The 21,237-nt window shown below is 40.6% G+C and overlaps 2 protein-coding genes across 3 annotated transcripts in view; one reads left to right on the top strand and one right to left on the bottom strand.

Moving 5' to 3' along the window:
- The window catches only part of DNAJC3 (DnaJ heat shock protein family (Hsp40) member C3), a 31,824-nt gene extending 15,839 nt beyond the window's left edge, over window positions 1-15,985 (top strand). The window contains exons 5-12 of the mRNA XM_042838853.1: window positions 532-684; window positions 2,103-2,284; window positions 3,481-3,600; window positions 4,859-4,964; window positions 5,056-5,176; window positions 10,243-10,375; window positions 11,308-11,456; window positions 12,412-15,985. Coding sequence (XP_042694787.1) covers window positions 532-684; window positions 2,103-2,284; window positions 3,481-3,600; window positions 4,859-4,964; window positions 5,056-5,176; window positions 10,243-10,375; window positions 11,308-11,456; window positions 12,412-12,569 — 1,122 coding nt within the window. The 3' untranslated portion in view covers window positions 12,570-15,985. The remainder of the gene's footprint in view (window positions 1-531; window positions 685-2,102; window positions 2,285-3,480; window positions 3,601-4,858; window positions 4,965-5,055; window positions 5,177-10,242; window positions 10,376-11,307; window positions 11,457-12,411) is intronic.
- Window positions 15,986-18,995: 3,010 nt separating this feature from the next.
- The window catches only part of UGGT2 (UDP-glucose glycoprotein glucosyltransferase 2), a 75,145-nt gene continuing 72,903 nt past the window's right edge, over window positions 18,996-21,237 (bottom strand). For both annotated transcript variants that reach the window (XM_042839091.1, XM_042839092.1), the window contains exons 38-39: window positions 20,791-20,935; window positions 18,996-19,828 (exon numbers count right to left, since the gene is read on the bottom strand). In XM_042839091.1, coding sequence (XP_042695025.1) covers window positions 19,806-19,828; window positions 20,791-20,935 — 168 coding nt within the window. In that variant the 3' untranslated portion in view covers window positions 18,996-19,805. The remainder of the gene's footprint in view (window positions 19,829-20,790; window positions 20,936-21,237) is intronic.

The following is a 21,237-nucleotide window of genomic DNA, read 5'->3' as shown; positions in this document are numbered from 1 at the left end:
CTAGCTGATCCTGGTAAGCCCTCCCTCCAGCTGAAGCCTTGCTGCTGTTGCCAGTCTTTCTGGGAAAATAAGAACCACAGCCTCACGGTGATACTATCTGTGTCATGTTGCAGTTGTTTCTATGTGTTGTGCTTAAAGTGGGATATGTGGTTGTTATATGGATATGCTTCCTACTGATGCTGAGGAATCTTGTATTTAATAACTAACTGCAGAAAGATTAACTTTGTTGCCATTAAGAGGACTGTGACTTCCTAAGGCTGACGTAAAAGATCTCTGGTTGTGTATTAATTTGTCCAAAGGTGAGTGATCAAGCCAGGGTGAGAGGAAGAATTAAGAGTTTTTGAACTTCTGATGTCTTGTATCGAAGCTCAAAATGTCTGTCTCTGGAATTTAAAGTTGGAAACACTTCTGGTGGAATTTTAAAACTCTCTTTATTTTCAGCTTTAATCAGTTTTCTATGTTATGATTATTAAAGGGACACAGTGATTTCTGAGCAAGCAATTCAGTCCCTCTTCATATTAATGTTTTCAGCTCAAATCCAATCCCAGCAATAATGAGGAAAGAGAAGCCCAAACTCAGCTGACGAAATCTGATGAGCTTCAGCGCCTGTATTCACAAGCATTGTCTGCATACCAGCAAGAGGATTATGAAGCTGCAATTCCTCTTCTTGATGAAATCTTGGCAGTAAGTGTTATGTAAAATGGTGCTGTCCACTGGGATAGTAACCTTTTGCTGGGAATCAGCTTAGCAGGGAGATTGGACTCAGTGATCTCTACATGTCCCTTTCAGCCCATAAGATTCTGTGGTACAGTAAAAAGGAAATAGGAACTCCTATCTGTGTGCATTGTGGTTTAGCTTCTTCACTGATGAGAAAATACATGATGTAATTGGCTTCACTTTGAGCATAGTAAGACCATTCTGAAGTTGGAGAGCGTAGAGCGTTGACTGCAACAGTTAAAAGAGATCATTGTAGTTATGGGTAAAGATACGGCTTCAACCAAACTTCTGTTGTGGGCAGCTGTCTTGATCATTCTCCATTTTTCTATAAGTTAGTATTCTTGAGGGAGCTTGTTCTCTAAGTAAATTTTGCAAATGTAGGAGACGTGTTTTTCATCTAGATTCTATTTTGTTGATAACACAGTGCAATTTGTGCTGAATACAAAACTTGGTAAAGGGTAGTTTATTACTAAGAAGTGAGTACTTCTTTTGTCTTGAGAAACAAAATAATAAAAGATCAATAGCATTACAAAGTTCAAAACGTACATAGCTACCTGTATTCTCAGCCTTTTCCTTAAGATGTGTTTGTTGAATCCCACTCAATCAAAGTAGCCTGATAGTCTGTGTGGAGTAATTCAGTCTGTAGGCACCTGGTGTGTCATATAGAAATATATTAAATGACAGTTAACTGCTGTGCTGTTTTACATGCACATTAAAATCATTCATTTGGAGTTTACAACTTGAGCTTTTGGTGAAGAAACTGTCAAAATGTTTGTGGGGAGGGAGCATGGAGAAGTAGAAAATTCTTGTTCTCTAAAACCAGGGTTTATAAAGCAAATGATAACCCAGAAGAAATCCTGTAAAAGGAATTGCCTGTCGTATTGTATTGTAAGTAATTATCTTTGTCCTTCTTTGACATGGTTAATTCAGTGTAAATCTTTACAGTGGAGGTACTGAGGTCACGTCTTGCGTGGCTGAAGTTTACCTGCAGGCCTCTTTCTAAAGGACAGCTGACAGCTTGGTCTTCGCTGTTCATTTCCCTGCATTCTTTTGAGAAGCTGTATTGATTTATGATCCTGATATCCTTCCCTGGAGGCTCAGCAGACTGTCCCAGTTTAAGCAGGGCCAGTGGATTTAATTCATCTCCCTGTGTGAGCTCATTAAATCATTTAGAAAAATTTCAGGCCTTTGTTCTCTATTTGGGCAGGTGCGTCACAGCATCCACCAGGAAGCAGAGATGCTAATTTTGTGCACTCTGCATGCAACTTGAACCGTATGCTATTGCAGTTGGCAAAATGAAATTTAATGGGATTCTTCTGATGTTGGGGAGGAAAAGAAGTGAACTTTTACGGACCAAAGTCAAGCTTTAATTTTGATTTCTCAAGGTTTGTGTTTGGGATGCAGACCTACGAGAGCTTCGAGCTGAGTGTTACATAAAGGAAGGGGAGCCAAGCAAAGCGATTAGTGACTTGAAAGCTGCTGCCAAATTAAAGAGTGATAACACTGAAGCCTTCTATAAAATCAGCAGAATATATTATCAGCTGGGGGACCATGAATTATCACTCAGGTAATTTTATTGTTTGCTGTAATTGTAAGAACTGAAACCAAATGTAACAGTGAAAGTCACGATAAACTGTGAAATAGCTACAGTGTCTGGTTTTTGGATGGTACAGCAGCTCTGGTCTGCACCTGGTACGGAAACCTCCTTTCCAGAAGCTAAGAACTGTGAAGACTCCGTGTTTATTCTCGTCAGATCAACCATCAGTTCTTCCTAGCATCTTGTTTAGATGCCACAGAGCAAAACTGTCAGAGTTGCTTACATTTTCTGCTGCTGTTGTATTTTTCTGTCCTGGAAGAAAGTGTTTCTCTAAACTTGCTTTGTTGGAGATTATTTTTAAATTATTTTCAGTGAAAACAGAAACATATTAAATGTGCCATAGGATGAGATTTGTATCTTCAGGAGTGGAAATGAAAGTTACTGGTTTAAAAATGGAGTTAATAAATACCAAAAAAAAAATATATATATACACACAGGAGTATCCATGTTATCCATGTAGCGGATCCAGAGCTGCCAGACTTTTGTTTACCCTTTCATTCCTGTTTAGTTGAAGGCATTGCCATACATTCCTAGGCAGTCCTGCAGATAACTGCACTTGCCTGATCTACACTGTTAACATTATTCTCCTTGTGCGCAGCTGTATAAATGCTGTGATCTTTTTGTATACGAGTGGCTTCTGGGAAGCTCTTGATGCCAGATGTGTTACTAGAAAAAAAACTTGAGGTTTTTTCTTTTCTTTGCAGTGTATGACAGGGGCTGGTGGATAAAAACTGCTTGATTAACTTTACAGAAATTGATTCTACAGCTGGTCAAAGATTCTTTTTTTGTATATTCAACTTAGTAAATGTCAAATAGCTGGCTTGTTTGCCTTAGAGGCCCCATTTCCAGAGTATATTTTGTCTGGTGGATATAGCTTGCTTCTGTGGTGATTTTTTTATTTATTTATTTTTTTTTTTTTGGTGGCTAGTATTACTTAACCTAATGATCATGGGAAGCATTGTTTTTGTCCTCTGAAATCCACAGTGGACTTCCTCTCTTTAATAATCAGATCTTAAGCTTTGATAAATGCTTATTATAAATGATAATATATTTGAATGAAGGGGAAGATTGTATGGAGAAATGAACTCTTGTTTGGACAGCTTATAAATGCTGCATTGTGTATCCAGATTAAATTCCATAATATATTTCTTCTCTCTTGTGAAAAGTGAAGTCCGGGAGTGTCTGAAGCTTGACCAAGACCATAAGCAATGTTTCTCTCTTTATAAACAAGTAAAGAAACTCAATAAGCAGATTGAGTCAGCAGAGGAATTCATCAGAGAAGGCAGGTAAGTGTTCATTCTATTAAAAAAGAAAAAAATGAGTGCTGAGGTGTCAACAAATTATCGACTGAGGAGCTGATTAAGTGTTGCTTTTTGCATCTGTTAGCTGAAGTGGATAACTGAGCACAGCTATCAAATTACAATCAAATTACATTGATTCATATAGTCAATTCTGAGTTCTTTTTGATACCACTGTCTTCTCTTTACATACTTTATGGAGCAGGTATAAAGGTGAAGGTAGGGATAAAATTTATCAACTCTCAGGTATTGTAAGATTTCATCTTTGGACTAAAAACACAGGTAATTCTGCAGTTCCACTTTAGCTACTGAGGAACTGGTTCATAGGTTTCTCTTATGTATCCTGTTCAGTTCTACTGTGTTCTTCTAGTTCATGCTTCATTTCAGTTTTACATGTTCCCAGGTGCACAACATCCAACTGTAAGGAGCTCTAACAAGTGATTAAACATTTTCAGAGTGACTTTTTAAAAGGAAGTACATCAGGAATGCGAGTCAGCACAGTGGAGGACAGTTTCATTAACTCAGCAGTTCATTTGGGCTCTTATTCTAGTTTATTTGATCCAGTATCAGCACATTTTGAGGGACTCTTCTGAGAGCTTGCATTCCTCCTAGTTTGTAGCAGCTATGAGTTCTATCACACATTTGTGTTTTTGGGTGAGAGTTTTAATCTGTTTCTTATTAACTGTGGAACTTGAATGTCTTTAAACCCTTTTGAATGTCTTTAAACCCTTACAGCAGAAATGTTTTGCTTTGTGACTTGCTGAGAAGGTAGGGAGAAAACAAACTTCTTGACTAAAGCTGGCTGCAGTTGTTTGGCTTTTTTTTTTGGGGGGTGGGGGGAGGAGAGGGGGAGGAGGAGTAGGGGGTTATTGGTAATACAAAAGGCAAACAGGACAGTGCTCACAGCAAGGCTCCAAACTTGGTCCATTTCAGACATCAGAGAGGGAGGGTTTTCTTCTTTTTCCACCACAAGTGCAGAGGCACATATTGGACAGGAAGCAAATCAGGATGCTGTTGTTTGTGCACGCTGAGGAATGGCAGTCATGGTCTTCTGCAGAAACCTGATGGTCACAGTACTTGCTCTTGTTGAAGGGAATGGGAATATAAATCTTAAAATGGCTGAAATTTTTCTTCATAATGTTGCCTTACGTCCCATCTTTAAGACTAATGCAGCCAAATTGCATTTTAAATAAATTACAGCAGTCTTAATAGTATGAAATGTAACTACTTGTGCTTTATAAAACAGATACGAAGATGCTATCAGTAAATATGACTCTGTAATGAAAACTGAGCCAGATGTCCCAGTTTATGCTACTCGTGCCAAAGAAAGGATCTGTCACTGTTTGTCAAAGGTAATTCTGCCTCCACTTCTCTCTCCAAATTTCTCCAAAAACAAAAAGCGTAACTCCACCCATCTATCTTCTTTTCCTTTCTCGTTTTCAGAATCAGCAGGCTACAGAAGCCATAAAAGTTTGTACACAAGTTCTGCAACTGGAACCAACCAATGTGAATGCTCTGAAAGACAGAGCAGAAGCTTATTTGCTGGAAGACCTTTATGAAGAAGGTACACTTGTATGCATCTTGTACATCTCTGCAGTCAGTATTTCAAAATTTTTTTAACATGCGCTTTGATTCTGCACTGTGTTGTTCATCTTTAAGCAGCACAGTTGTAGATCTAGGAAAGTACGTGCTGTTAATTTTGGCTTGATTAGTACAAGTGGTATGCACTTGTTTTATCTACAGTTGTCTTTCTACAGTGGGCTATGTTTGGGATCTTTTGTGAGAGCATACAGCTTATTCAGACTCATTTATTTCAACAGCATTGTTAGACAATTGCATTCCTAGATGAAAGATCACTATAATTAGGGTCACAGAGACCCATTCTGGGAACTCCTTACAATGTTTTTGGACGATGGCATGAAATGAGATTTTCCTGTACCCTACCTACCACATGCTCACCATAGAGGAAGGTATTGGCCATTGTTTCACCACAATAGATCTCCTTTCTGCTGCCAAGAGCAGTAAGCTGGTTTTGCTTGAGGCAGCATTTTGTGAATGGGCTTTGCTTTCCATTGAGCTTGCAGACTGGCAACCCTTACCATTGGGTTGTATGTAGAAACATACCAAGAAGTGCCTCCAAAAAGTTTCTTTTTTTGACTGAATTTTCAGGTGTTCTGAGGAAGGTAATGGGCTGACAGATGTTTTGCGGGATGTCCTTGGGATGCTTTGTTGGAAACTTGACATGTTGTGAAGAACCAAATGGCATGAATCGCCAGTGCAATTGTTACTGGTGTGCATATGCATTGTGAGAGAAATGACTAGCTGTGTTAGTGTAACTGCTAAAGAGGCAAAATGCCTGTTTATGTGTAGGAAGAGGTTCCTGTGGAGCCTTGCTTTGTTAGGATGGTGGAATTGTGCTGATATGGCTCTGATTGAAGGATCTCTCAGCACTAGCTGTGAGGAAGCAACGATGTAGTGCTACGAACTGGATGAATGGTGAAGATGTTGTCTGCAAGTAAAAGCAAATGTCATGAGGAGATCCCAGTTTACAGTTCTGCTTCTTTGTGTGGCTCAGGAAGATGGAGTTGAATTTGAGTTCTCTAGATTTCCTTATAGCTTACGGAAAAGGTAACAGAAGTCAGCTGCCTCATGTGGACTTTCCCCCACTCTGTAGCAGGTGTCCTTGCTGCTGAAAATTGCCTACGTGAACAGCATTATCAGTATTTATTTTCCAAGTGGCACTGGTTGCAGATGCCCTTTGAAATCTTCCCATTCAAAGAGCACACAAGCTGTGTGATGACTATTTATTTATTTTTTCCTGCACCCAGCTCTGTAGATATTCTGTAGGCATTGAGACTAAAAATCACCGCTAGAGCAGGGAAGTGGCAAAGTGGCAAATGTCTGCTGGGGTTGTGCTGGACCCACTGGCTGTAGCTCACTTCCTTTTAGACAGAGTACCTTGGGAATGTTACTTGCTCCATATTCAACCTCGCAGAGGAGGGACTGAGTAATTGTCTCCATTAGGTAATGTGGCATCTTTCAGGGTACTACGTGCTAATGTACTGTATGAATATTCATCATGTAGCTTAGTAAGTCTCATTTCCACACAAAGCCACTCTTAAGGAGGCTTACACCTTCTATCTGTTCTGTCCTCCTGTGCTCATTCGTGTAACAGTTTTTGAAGCCTTGGATTGCTTCAGTTAAATATGATAGCAAAAGAAACTTGTAGTCTTTAAATCTGCTGGAAAACTAGTTCCATTCATTTTAATACTTATAAAATAGCTTTCCTCTTCTGTATTCTGATGCTGAGTTGTCAGCTTTACAACTGAACAAAAAAAGCCCTCTTCATTTTAAACATTGATGAGACAACTGTTCTCATTAATGGTATGCTCAGATTTTTTTTTTTTGTCTTTTTGAGAAATTATCACTGAGAGAAGATATTGCTCTCACCTCTTGAAGTGAACTTCAAAAATGAAATATGCTTTTTACTACACTTTTTTAGGCCTCGTTGACTCAAGCACTTGAAAACAAAGTGTAATGAAGGCTGTACAGCTTCAAGTAGTTGTCATTATCAGCTCTGTAGGCTTTGTGCTTCAGAAGCTTGCCAGTCCTTCTCTGCTGATGCTGGCAAGCCTCCATGCTCCTTATAAGAGAAGGTGGAATACAGCAGCATTTCTGAAAATAACTGGCCTTTATGCAGAGGTGTGACTTAAAGTGAGAAAGCTTATTTCCTGGGCTGGACCCAGACTTGGACTGGGCTGGCTCTTGGGGATCACCAAGCTCAAGTGGAACGGCGCTCCTCCAAATCCTTGTTGATTAGTGCATCCCTTGCCTTCCCTCTGCCCTTGACAGTAATCAGATGGTTGCAGTTATGCTCCTCTTTCCAACAGTGCCTTCATAAACAGTTTAGTTCGTTAATGTTAATATGCTTGAAGGTGTCTTCACTTATCCTTCACTTTTAACTGCTGTAAAATGATGGTTATTTCCTTTCTGCTTCGAGGAGCAGTATGGAGTAATTAAAATCGTAGTCTCATATTAAGGTAGTAGATTGATTCCCTTTCTTCCCTCAAGAAAAACTTCAAGCTGTAGGCACCTATCTCCTGTTTAAGGACAGGAAATTTCAAAATACTTATAATTCAAAACTTTGAAGGAGATTATTGTTAAATGTCCAAGATGTACTTCAGAATGTATAGCTGCGTTCTGATTCCCATTAGAAGGTTCTAATTACTTCGTAATCATACGGGATTCAGGGATTGTCTGTGAAGACAGATGTGCGATGAGTCCTGTTGTGGCTTACCCTGTAAGCACAAGAGTCTGTCTGTGAATTATCCAGCACACGTTTTTTTCTAAGAGGAAAAAACACACACTGCTCCAAAATTGCTCAGGAAATCTTTCTCTCCAAGAGGCAGTCCCTGTTTCAAGAAGAGCGTTGCTACTGCAATTACTCCTCTAACAGATTTTACGTGGACATACGTTATCTACAGATACTCATGTTTGATTAGAAAATTAATTCTGCATATGGAATAATGGCTAGTCTTGTGTAGGCAAGATAAGGGAAGACAGCTGAGATGTTTAGAAATACAGTGTAGTTGCTGCTTCAGAGATTATGAAGACTCTTGCATTGAAAGCAGAGTGTTAGGTTTGATTAAAATATTTAAACTGAAATGGATACTCAAAGCTGATTGTTCCCTTGGTGTTACGGGACCGGATGAAAGGAAGATAAGATGTTCTGTAAAGCAGCAGGCCTGTAAGAAGCAGTGATAATTCTTGTGTTAGCTCATGAGGTATTAGTGCTTTTAGAAGTAGTGACTGAGAGGAGCTGATTAAATATCTCACTCAACATGCCTTGAATGGGCAATAAGTCTTCTGGTTTTGTAGCAGCTTTTCTGCCATCAGAGAGCTATCATCCTGCTTCAAAGGCACCTGCTCCCAGCTCTCACCCTGTAGCTGGATGGGGTTCAGGTCTGAATGAAAAACAGTCCTATGCTGGAGAATACCAGCAAAACTGGAGTGTCTTCTCGTGGAAAGGAAGTGCATAATGTAATTTGTGTGCTGTATCTCAGCAGCATGCGTCACAGCAAAACATAACTCCTCATGTTCTTAATGTCTGCAACCAGCAATAAGGGAGTCAGTTTTTAAAAAGAGAAAGCCACTGTGTTTGTTGCAAACCACTGACCCTTAAGGAACTCAGCTTCCAGCAGTAGAGCATGCTGTAGATGCTGTGGTGCTCAGCAAAGCTGAATGACCTGATCCACATTTGTGGGGATGGTGTGATTGGATGTGAAGCAGATGAAGTACATTAGTGCTTAAAGTTATTGAGGTGGTAAAACAGCATAATGAAATCCCTGCATTTGGGTATATTTTTATCAGTTTCATCAGTGTAAATTAGGCACACAGATCAGCAAAGGGTTTTTTCTTAACGAGTGGACAAATTATTAAAAAAAACAAAACAAAACAGCATAAAACAAAATATTTTGTTGAAGCAATGAATGTTTGGTGATATAAAAATGAATAGAAATTCAGTTTCTAATAACAGATGAAATTGTTGGGGTACTGGAAGTACTTGAAATTTTTTTCAATAACAAAACAAGATTGCAGTGATATCAGATGTCTGAGTAGTACAAATTCATTAGCACTTCCTGCTGTCTTGCTCAGAAACAGTGAAAAACAAACGTAACACCTGCTGAGAAATAGCAGCTGCTTGGAAATAATCTGATGCAAGTACTTTGTCTAACTTGAGAAACCTAGGAGACTTGGATCTGCAAATGAGACTGTGAGGATTTTAACAGTGAAAGAAGAATAGCTTCATTAGAGGCTTCAACAGCAGCTTCCCTCGATGAATGCTGATAGCAAAGATTGGTGTTTTAAGCTTTCAGTTACCACTTTAAAATAATAATATGGTTTACATAAAAATAAAAAGAGGAAGAAATGAGGTCTCTGCAGAACTCAGAAATGCATTACAACACCTCTCATGCTTTTGTTCCTGGCAGATGTAACTCTTGAAATAAAAGTGAGAGCCTGCCCCTTGGACGTGGGGGACAAAACACGCAGAGCTTAAAGTATGGCTGTCTGCAGCAATATTTTTATACTGAGGCATAAAAAGAAAATAGTGAAATACAGCTAATGGTTATAATTGTGGTGTTTGCATAGATAAACTTGCTGTTAATCTAAAGTCTTTATTGCTGGTAGAGGAAGAAGCCACTGTAGTGCCTGAATGCACAAGGTGGAGAAGAAGGAATAGTAAGATTCTGTATAATGCATCCCTCAATGTGTGAGACTACTGCTGTGCAGCTGGCTTTTCCATTTCTAGTCACTGAAACTCACTTCTTGATTGCAGTTACATCCCAAGCCTGGCAGTTCATGTGTTCTCATATCTAGAGAGTGTTCTGACCAGCTGTTAATAACCTTTTCTCTCTTTCCCAAAAATATGGTGAAGCTAAAGAAAGAAACTTACCTAAGTTATACATTGTCTTCTCTGTTGCCTAATTTAAAGAAACATATTTGGCAAGTTGAAGTTCCACTGTTTATAAACTGCAGTAGCAAAACTTCAGTTTTGGAAAGTGATTGAGTTGTTTAAATCAAGGTTTGTGAGAAGTTATGTAACATGCTTCCTTCACTTTCTTTTCAAAGCTATTAAAGACTACGAAACGGCTCAAGCCAATAGTGAAAATGACCAGCAGGTTCGAGAGGGGCTGGAAAGAGCTCAGAGGATGTTGAAGCAATCACAGAAGAGAGACTACTATAAAATTTTAGGAGTAAAAAGGTGAGGCATTAATATTTGAGGAGATGACGTTACATTTGATTGATTAAACTGGCTTATCTGGAGCTGATGGTTTGCCTTTGTTCTGCTGCAGCTTAGTTTTTGTCTTATTGCTTTCGCTTCCCTGCTGTACTGTATGGGCTAAGTGCTAAGTACTTCAGTAGTACTTGTTCAAAATTCTTTTAGAAAGAAAGGGAAGTAACTACCAGTGGGCAAGAAGGAAATGAGTCCTTTGGCAAAAAATCCTTCGTACGTGTGATCACATATGGTGAATGAATTGGGAAGAAAATAAAGACTGGAAAGAATTACTGAAAGCAATAAAAAATAAAATTGTGGCAGATATTACAGTGGATTGGGAGAGTTTGAAAAGACTGAGTAGAAGTGGTATCTAAAACATTTCTGCCACTAATCTAGGAAAAAACTAATGGCTTCTCTTTTTAATGACAACCAAACAAATGTGCAGTTTCTACTCATGTTTTTTATGGCTCACCTTGCTGTAAATTCTTCAGAGTGGGAACTTTACTGTGTATGAAAACTTACAATTGCCTCTTTCCAAAGAGTAAATTTAGGATGGTAAAGGAAACCCAGAATCATAGAATGGTTTGGATTGAAAGGGACCTGTGGGATCATCTAGTTCCAAAATCCCACGTCTAGGCAGGGATGCCTCCCTCTAGACCAGGTTGCTCACGGTCTCATCCAGCCTGGCCTTGAATGCTTCCAGAGAAAGGGAGGATGACTCTCTTTAAGGTTGCATTCTGCTACCTCTGTTCCTATGTAAATCTATGGTTTCATATTCAGAAGATTAAGTAGCCTCTCATCATTTTCCCAATGCCTTTAATTACTGTTCCAGTGTTTAAAACAAGCCTGTAGATTTAGTATTGTGTTGTAGGATCAGTTAGAAGACTTCTAAGTTACCTGTAATTTTATCTATCCAGAAATGCTAGAAAGCAAGAAATCATAAAAGCTTACAGAAAGCTGGCATCCCAGTGGCACCCTGACAACTTCCAGAGTGAGGAAGAAAAGAAGAAAGCAGAGAAAAAGTTCATTGATATAGCAGCTGCTAAGGAAGTCCTTACTGACCCAGGTAATGATTGTACTACACAGTGGCTTCACTTTTTTATTCCTTTTTTTATGACACTGTAAAAATGCAGCAAGTGTAAGTTATAACAAACATTACAGCTTCCCTTTTCTGTTCTCTCTTGACCTGCTTGAGAAAGCAGTATGCTCAGACGTGCATCCAGTCCACTGTGTGAAGATAAAATTCCTAGAATTATTTATTGTGTTTTAGTGACTTTTGCTTAAAATGAACTTTAAAAATGATTGTTTCAAATCTTTTCCTGATACAAACTAAATTTTGATCAAGTCTGGCAGGTCCTGAGGGTGGGAAGAAGGTGGGGAATACAGTGACTCTGTGGCGTGGAGATGATGAGATCTGGTGTCCATCCTACCAAGAGATAAGCTGGCGGGGTGGGCCGTGAAATCTAAATAGTGTATTAGAAAATGAGGCAGTGTGTAGTTATCTTAGCTCACTTTTCTCCTCCTCTTCTTTTCTAAACAAGTAAAAAAAAATTGCTCAACCAAAGCCATCCCTTAGGTTTGTGTCTCTAAACTTTTCCCTGTATGGTTACTGGAAAGAGAAGCACATAAAATGGTGGATGTCTGAGACTCTTGTTTCATCTTCAGCTTTTCTAAGCAGACTGTCTAAGTGATAATTGGGTAGATGGGCTCAGACTTTCAGAGGAGAGGTCTAAGAGTGAACTGCATTACAAACTCTTATGGTTAGTAGAAAGCCTTTTTCTGTGCTAATGCAATCTTTGTTTATAATTACATATATAAACCAGAGGTTTTCTACTCTGGAAATATTTGGTAATGTTATCTCCTTCAGAGCACGTTCATCTGGTTTCTCCTTGACACTGTTTCTGATGTCAACTCCACTGGGCAAGTAAAGGGATTCTGGTCGCTGACTGATCATCAGAGATGCTTTGTGTTGCTGCCATCACTACAGTGCCTTCCTTTCACTTTGGTTTTGTTTCCTTCAGAAATGAGACGAAAGTTTGACGCAGGAGAGGACCCCCTGGATGCAGAGAGTCAGCAGGGTGGGGGCAACCCCTTCCACAGGAACTGGAACACGTGGCAAGGATTCAACCCCTTTGGTTCTGGGGGAGGACCATTTACATTCAAATTTCACTTCAGTTAGAGCCAGGACTGTTCCAGGTGGCTGCTGCTGTTTTTTACTTAATTTGTTCAAAAAAATAAAAACTCTCTCAGTTCAAGACCCAAAATCTTAATTTCTAATGTTGTCCTTAACCCAGTCTTACTGCACTAGAAGAAAGCTACTTCTTTCTTTTAGTATTTGAAGCAAATTCATGGTGAGCTTGACAAGCTTATACTGGTGGGGGGAGGTTGAATGAATAAGGGTTTTGTTACTGCCTATGTATTTGTTGTGGTTATACAGGAGATGTGTTTTTTCCATCCATAGGAATAAACAATAAAAGGCTAATTAGGACAACACTTAAATGCAGCTTTAGGACTCAAGTATATGCTTACAGGTAAAAATGCATGTAAATATTTTTTTGAATCGGGGCCTAATAAATGTGGGAAGGGTAGTTACAGTAGTCTCTGCGTTAACAAATTGTTTGTCACTGTGCTCAGCAGAAAGATCCATTTCTCAGTATTCTTTAAAGGAAACCCTCGTGACCACCCGTTGTATCACCGTGGGCAGTGCCATAGGGAGGGGGAGGAGGCTGCGCACTGGCTGAGCCCCAGCAATCTCTTACAAGGATCACTTGTCAGGAAGGATTTGGAAAATGTCTGCTCACCTTCTTCATTAACCTGGGATTAATTGGGGTGATTTTCTTGGCCGCTACTGTCAAATATGAAAGTTTAAAACAAAAAAACAAAAAACTTTTGCTTTTCAGGAGATTGTTGTTGTGATTCTGAATGTTTAAGCATTACTGCATCATTTTTGAGGAGTTTGCACTTTAACCAAGTATTTAGTTGAGACCTGGGCAAGGCAGCACGATGTGACATTCCCACCTCTACAGCAGTTTGCTACTTCTCTGTACGTAAATTCTGAGCCAGCACAGGTTGTGAGGTGACTGTATGTGAACTGCAGGAATAAAATGCGAGCTGTTGCCTTCCCCATGTGATACAGCTTCCTTTCTGTCGGGTGGTGCCACAATGAATTAATGCTGAAGTAGTTTGAAGCAACTTTCTGTTTTGTGTAACAGCCACAGTGCTGCAAAAACAGCTGCCTGTGTACCAGGCTGACTTTGCATTGGCCAGAAGTGTGGTATAGTCTGGTGGGCAAAACAGTATGGAACTGTGTGAGATGGGAGGCATTCCTAGGGCTGCAGTTGCTGCAGGTGAGGTGGTCTTGTCATTCTCTAACTGAATATGTTGAAATTACTGCTGAGTTTCGCCAGCAGTTGGGTTCTTAGAATGCAAAAAATTACCACTCTTTAATTGACAGACTTGAATTTTAACTGGAAAACTACAATCAATCAAGAGGGATCTTCTCTGACTTCAGTTTGTGGCATTTAAGAGCAAGAGCAGCCTCAGTCAAAGCAAATGCAATCTTCTATCTGAAAGCGTATGCGTATATTTCTTTAATTACTGTAAGTGCAGTTGCTTTTGAAGCACAGCCCTTTTCTGCTGCCTCAAGTACTTTACAGACCGAACTGTGGCTTTGGAAAGTGTTTTTTTTCAGCAGCAGTTTAAAGGCCAGTGTTTGGTCAGCAGAAATTTATCTTCTGGCTGATGAAGAGTGTGTGTGTGTGGGGGGGGGGGGGGATTTCCAGTAATTGATGGTACAAAAGCACTGCAGCATCCTATTAAAGTTCAGCATCAGATATGTTCAAGTTGAACGACTTCCTAGAAGTTTGGCTTCTGCTTTTTGACACATCTGAAGTGTTTCTGTTTAAATTCAGTAGCAGCTCAGGATGCTTCTCATGTCCTTGTGAGGTCAGTGAGGCTCCCGTTGGACCACTGGGGCCCAGGCATAGAAGCTCACTGCACAGTCCATGCCCAGATGCTGTCCTGTGGTGCCAGCTGGTCCAAGCAGCTCTCCTGCATGTTTTTGCTTGCTGTGAGCAGAAGCTGAATCCAGTTCTGAGCCACAGGCCCTGGATGATGCACCCCTTGCTGTGGTGCAGTAGAGCTGAGGGCTCATGGTGTGCAGCTGTGTGGTTGTGTGCTGGCCCCTGCCTGGCATCAGCAGTTCTGTACCACCTTGCTGTAGGAGGGGCTGGTTTAAATACTCCTTAATGAGCAGTGTAAGCAACATGTAGTGATTTTGTAGTTAGAACTGTGTTCAGCTGCAGGACACAGTAAATACCACAGCCAGTCACTCTGCGTGCTGGAGAAGTGCTACAAATGTGACATGTGGAAGGACTGCCTTCCTGCAGCTTTTTATTCTTACCATTCTTCCTCCTCTGTTTTAAAAGCTATAGCTGATATTTTCCTTTTTAATTTTCTTCTTTTTTTGGAAAGGAGTAAGGTGGTCCCTCATAGGTAAACTGTTCATAGAAGGGATTGATATTAGAGCTGTGTGTATTCCTTTCTCTAATGCGACGGATGCTTCTGTAGGGTGGAAGCAGTCAGGAGCAGAAAGGACTACATTTAATTCTGACAATGAGTTGCGAAGGGAAAATTGCTTATTTTTTTTCAGAGGAAAGCTTGAATCCAGTCAGTGGGAGATGATTAATGCTTGAATGCTGTTCATGTAGATATCTCTTGTGAAAAACAGTGTCTTGAAAGATGAAGAAAAAAAGATGACAATGGAGAATGAGGCTTTCTGGTACCAAGCAGGTGCTGCTCACGCACACGTTAGCACCAGCACTGCTAAGCAAGCTGGCCGTGAGCTCTAAGCTGCCTCTGACAACAGAGAAAGACAAATTGTGCCTAGAAAGAAAGGAGAAGCTGTTACTTTTCAAGGATTTTCAGATGCAGCGATGCAGTTCCTGATGTGACTTCAGCAAACGAGTGCTGGCACCGCACTGAGCGCTGATGGCGCGCTGTGTACGAGGAAGCCCAATTCACCTTTTTGTTTATGATGGGTGTCTGTAGTGCAATAGTGTTCAGTAACTGAACACTGAAATAAGTCTCGGTGGTTTGTGAAGCCTGAGATGTTCATGAAGCATCATTGGAGCAATGGGCCTCTGTGGAGATGCACACTATTTGTGTTGAATTCTGTCTTGCGGTTTGTCTAAACCACTTCCCAACTTGTTTTGAAATGAAGGAGGGGAGCCGTGGCTTATCTTGCTTTGAGGTATGCTTAGTACTGATGTGCTGTAAATCAGTATTAAACTGGATGCAGAGTGAATTATAAACACAAGAGCTTGAACTTGTGGCAGAAAACCTGTTAGCTTAATAAATAAATAATAAGAGCAAAAACTTGTTATTTCAGCCTCCAGCCCGGTGCTTGGAATGAGAATTACTCTTTTGTTTTGGGCTGTGATTTGTAGGAGCTTTGCTGGGCATCAGCCAGTATAGCGTAGCAGGTTGGTTGTATTTAAAAGTGCCTTACTGTAAGGTATGGTTTGTTTGCTCTGTAACACACACTCTTGTCCATTTAAAAAAAAAAAAAAAAAAAAAAAAAAGAAAAAAGAAAAATGGGAGAATTTTTTCTTTGCCCTCTGCAAATTTTGTTTTAAGAAGGATAAGTGAAGTTAGCTGGAGATTTATCAAATGTCTCAAATTACGTCTTTATATTAAATCATAAATCTAAAAAGCAAGAACTGTTTTTTCTAGAACGGTGGGAATTATTTTATGGTATTTTTCACAATAAAGATATTTATGATGACAAGAAAGCAGTGCGGTGTGTGTTTGTCTGCCCTTCTTTTCTCATCGTGCTCTGCAGTGTTGAAAAGTGGTGTTCTGTGGGCACGTGGTTAATGCTGCTCAGGGGTAAATTGTAACTGCTACTGGTGCAGAAGTCATCAGGCTTCACCAAGGCATTGTAAGAGGGCTGGGTTAACAGAGTAAACATAAGTTGGAGTGCATCGGGCCCAGCAGTGCCAGCTGAGGGGTTGTCGTGCTGTGCTGTGCAGCCTCACCTCCAGCACTGAGTGCAGCTTTGGGGCCACGATGTGAGGACATAAAGATATAAGGGTGCATGCGGTAAAGGCTGCAAAGATGGAGGAAAGGCAGGAGGACAGGGTAGTGGAAGAGTGGCTGGGGTGTGCTAGGAGCAGAGGAGCTGAGGGGAGGCCTGGTGGCGGCTGCAGCTCCTCACAGGGAGTGGAGGGCAGCGCTGAGCTCTGCTCTCTGTGGCAGCACTGAGCAGGCCCTGCCCTCAGAGGGCTCCCAGGAAAGTTCCACGTCAGTGGAGCCAGACTGGGAAACTGACTTTACAGGGCAGTGCCTGCAGGGTAAGTTGAAACAGAGACTGAATGCTTTCAGGCTTGCAATTTTATATAAATCCACATTTTGCAGCCATCAGAGCCCAGAATCAGGTAGAGGAGCACTGTGCTTGGGAGGGCAGCAGCAGGAAACTGTGACTTGGCAGCAGCCACTGAGAGGCTGCCAGGATGTTTCTTTCATCTGAAGGAGTGAGAATTCAAACAGAACTGAAAACTCCAGTGGTAGAGAGAAATGTAGATACATCAGTGCTGATGGTTTTAACTGCTTGAGCTGTGCCTTCAGGTGTGGAATTGATAAACCAGATTGAGACTTTCATCAGAGGAAGCTGAGAGAAGTCAGAAAGTGCTGCTGGGGCACAGCTCTGGTCTGTCTGAAGTACAGAATGAAGTGTTAGTTAACAGAGGTGTGAGTTTAAGAGGCAGCCCCCAGTGCAGGGGGATGTGTCCAGCAGTCAGCAGGGCATTGCACCAGGAGCCCAAACCAACCTGCAACATCAGAGTGTTCTCATGGCACCAAAGGAGTCAGTGTGTCACTCCAAACACAAATCCTGACTAAGAGGCAGTAGGAAAAGCATCCCGCTGTCCTTTCACAATCAGAACGCTGCACGGGGAATGAAGTTCCAGTGCTGAATGCTAACCACTGCAAGAGCCTTGGTGCTGGATTACACTGATAAAGGATTTGATCCTATAGAGTAAAATCAGATAATGTTACCCTGTCAGTAAGTGGGGTAAATAGGCATTCTCTGACTCTACAAAAGTAGAAGTGAGCTCATTGACACTAACCAAACATGTAGTGTTCATTGTATAATGTAAAATAGGAGAAAACAGTGCTTTTTTATTCTAGCACAGTAAGGAAGCAGTTCCTTTACGTAGAGAGTAACGGTGGTTTTCCTGTTATACATTGACTGTATAGTAGTAACTGCAGAATGAAGTCAGTAAGAAGTCCATCAGTGTTCTAGGAACGCCAGCATGCATAATTACGTTGTGTGAGGTTCCAGCATGTTTCACTTCATGTAGAATCACAGAATCACCAAGGTTGGAAAAGACCTAAAAGATCACCCAGTCCAACCGTTCACCTATTCCCAACAGCTCCCACTAAACCATGTCCCTCAACACAACATCCAGCCTTTCCTTGAACACCCCCAGGCTCGGTGACTCCACCACCTCCCTGGGCAGTCCATTCCAGTGCCTGACCACCCTTTCTGAAAAGTAATACTTCCTCATGTCCAGCCTGAATCTCCCCTGCCGTAGCTTGAAGCCATTCCCCCTGGTCCTATCACTAATGACACGAGAGAAGAGGCCGACCCCCAGCTCACTACAGCCTCCCTTCAGGAAGTTATAGAGAGCAATGAGGTCTCCCCTGAGCCTCCTCTTCTCCAGGCTGAACCTTCCCAGCTCCTTCAGCCTCTCCTCATATGGCCTGTGTTCCAGACCCCTCACCAGCTTTGTTGCCCTCCTTTGAACACGTTCCAGGGCCTCAATGTCTTTGTTGCAGTGAGGGGCCCCCTCCGGTGTTCTTCTGGATTACGTTACTTGTTATGAGAACAGGAGCAACAAAACAAACGTTGCAGTGACAGAGAGAGAATGGAAATTGGTATTGGCTGATTGATGAACACTGCTGGGTTTCACAGGGAATATCCCATTGGTTACTTCATACAAATGAAATGCCCACAACAGACCTTTGAAAATCCATACCGACGTTTAAACTGCTATTCAAAATGCAGACAGGTAATACCACATAATATATAAATGCCTGTAAAAAAAAATTTGCATGTTTCATATTACTGAGACTTGAGAAATGTCAGGAAAGCATTATAAATAGATTATAAATACCTGCACTTAAGGGAAGCAATTTCAAATAACCTACACCTGAGCACAATGACTGCATATGAAATGTGCTCCATTTTTCTTACCCTTTATGCTCTTATTTACAGGTACAGATATGCAGCTCACGATGGATTTACCCACTTAGTGCAAATTACCTTATCTTTTATAATTACAAGCACTTACACTGAAAGACTACATTAAATCGTTCATGGAAGTATTTGTGGTTATATCCAGACTGCTTTGAAACCAGCACAAAGGAAACAAAAATGATACGTATTTAAGGCACCAGATATCAGTTTCATAAATAAATTTTCCTATTTGCAAATGTGTACTACCAGAATTTTTCACCTGCAGTTTTTGTGCAATCAAAATGTATTGACAGCCCATTTGAGCAACAGTTTTTTGAGTATTGATAAAATAAGAGTAGACACCACTGAGAGTGAAAAATAAGTTGAGTGTTTTATTACTTTAAATTCTGGACAGAATGATGACAGTAAAAACTGAGTGGAAACAGCTCTCAGGCACAGACCTTCTCACCTTCCTTAACCAAAACCACACAGTGGAATCTAATGTCGTACTATTTGAGTGACAAAGGAGCCCAAGAATCAAAAAGGATTCTTTCAAATTAGTTAAGAGGGCAGTAATCCTGCATCATGAATAGAGAATTACATTTCTGACTTTGGCAAGCTTCAAAGTTGGATTCATGTGGTCTAACTTACCCAAGCTATTTTTTTTTTTATATTGTATCTTGGCTACAATGAGAATTTGGCTTGTGACCACAGCTTTCCTCCAGGAAAAAAACTATAGACATATAACCAAAATACTTTGTGTTTAAATACATTAGACTAAATGAATGTAATTTGCATAAAACAGTTTTCATGTAACTATTTAGTGCCTCCTCCCCCTTCTCAATTGCTGAGGCAGTGCATCTTTGAAGAGCTGAATACATCATTCTTTATACTCTAAAATCCCCTGGGCAGATTGTCTTCTACAGAAGGAAAAGAAAAACAAAGAAATGACAAAAGCAAGTCTACACCGACTTAAATAAAACCAAGTGCCTGTGGATTTCTCCCTTCTGGTCTCTGTTTCTTATGTAGAACTCTTTAAATTAAACACCATAAGTTACAAAATATTTCACTTTACACTAAAGAATGTTACAAATAGTCCCAAGGCAACTTCCACGGCTTCCGCTCCATCTTTTGCAGAAGACAATATGCTGTCACCATCACTTCTTACAGGCCACGCTAAAGTTCATCGTGCTTAAAACCTGCAACGAGAGGAAAAAAAATCTTAAAAAGCACAAGCACGCAGAAACTTATTGCCTAGCTTTGTAAAACATGGAGAAAGTCTGCCTAGTTACTGCCAAAACAATTCAGTGACATGAACTTCATTTTGAGAGCCTTGCCACAAGCAGACCAAAGATTTCACAAATAAATAACAACTACTTGGAATTCCCTGTAATGATAAGGGAATTTATTTTCTGACTTAAGACTGGAGACCAATGTGAGCAGGAAAACTGCAGGCTGAAGGAAGAGAAACGCGTTGGACAAGCAGACAGGGACATGGGCATTTCTGGAGAGGGGCAGTAACATCGAAAAGGAGGGGAGCATAGGGGGAGACTGACTGCTAACCGGGGAGCACAGAGAAATTGAAGGGAAACGTTCTGCTCAGTCAGGAGTGAAAAGGATGAGACAAATGACACTTCACAGAATTGTAGGGGTTGGAAGGGACCTCCAGAGATCATCGAGTCCAACCCCCACTTCACTTCCCAAACGGTGGGCTTCAGTTATCTTCATGGTTTCATGCTTGGAAATACTTAGTTTTAGTTGAAAGTCCAGCCGTACTCATTGCACCTTTCTACCCATGCTAAGGTACCCTTCTGAGTAGCCAATGTCCTTTACTTTAGAAATCTTCCACATTTGTACTGCGAATTTAAACTTGCTGAACAGCGTTAAGAAGAAAGAGCAGCAATATGAAATAAAAAGATTATGTACTTGAAAATGTTGTCCTCTTGGGCTTTGGCATGAAACAAATGGCTTGTTTCATCTTAGCGTATCTTAGCATAACTCCAATGTAAAGAAGCATCACACGACTCTTAAAACCCAGCCCATTTCCCACAGACGATGAAAAATTATTAAATACAACTCAACTTACACATCTACTGACCCCAACCTTCGTTTCAAACAAAGTCTTTCAAAGAAGTAACAGATAAATATGAAGGTAAATTACCTTTTTTAGAAGATGATTTTTTACTTTTCTTCTCCTTCTCAATCTGCTGTATTAACTTTCGAATCTCAGTGTCGTAGTCAACCCACTCAGGAACTATTCGAGCGGCAGCCTCTAATTTTGGTTCTTTGGTTTGGGGATTGTTGCACTGAAAGTTTGAAACACAGTGAATGTAAACGAAGCCAATGCAAAAATAATAGCTTCCCAAGGAACTGTAAGTCACCATCTCCTCAGTGTCACTGCAGATACACTGTTAAAAACTAGCCAGGTAACCACAGGTTGATTAGGACAATAACCTGAGTGTTTAAAAATGGTCTGCAAATAACTCCAATGTGAGAGATAAGCCTCAGACAAAAACTACACTGCAGCTAATTATGAACCTTGTCAAGGAATTTAGTGTTGTAAAAAGTCAACAACACACAAAAAAATCTGAAATATTTTGCAGAGAAG

This window comes from Centrocercus urophasianus, unplaced genomic scaffold (assembly GCF_019232065.1).
Source record: "Centrocercus urophasianus isolate 14NV4802_14NV808 unplaced genomic scaffold, USGS_Curo_1.0 seq_9, whole genome shotgun sequence".
Taxonomy (NCBI): Eukaryota; Metazoa; Chordata; class Aves; order Galliformes; family Phasianidae; genus Centrocercus; species Centrocercus urophasianus.
The sequence above is the reverse complement of the archived record's forward strand: the minus strand, read 5'-3'. Positions and strand labels throughout refer to the sequence as shown.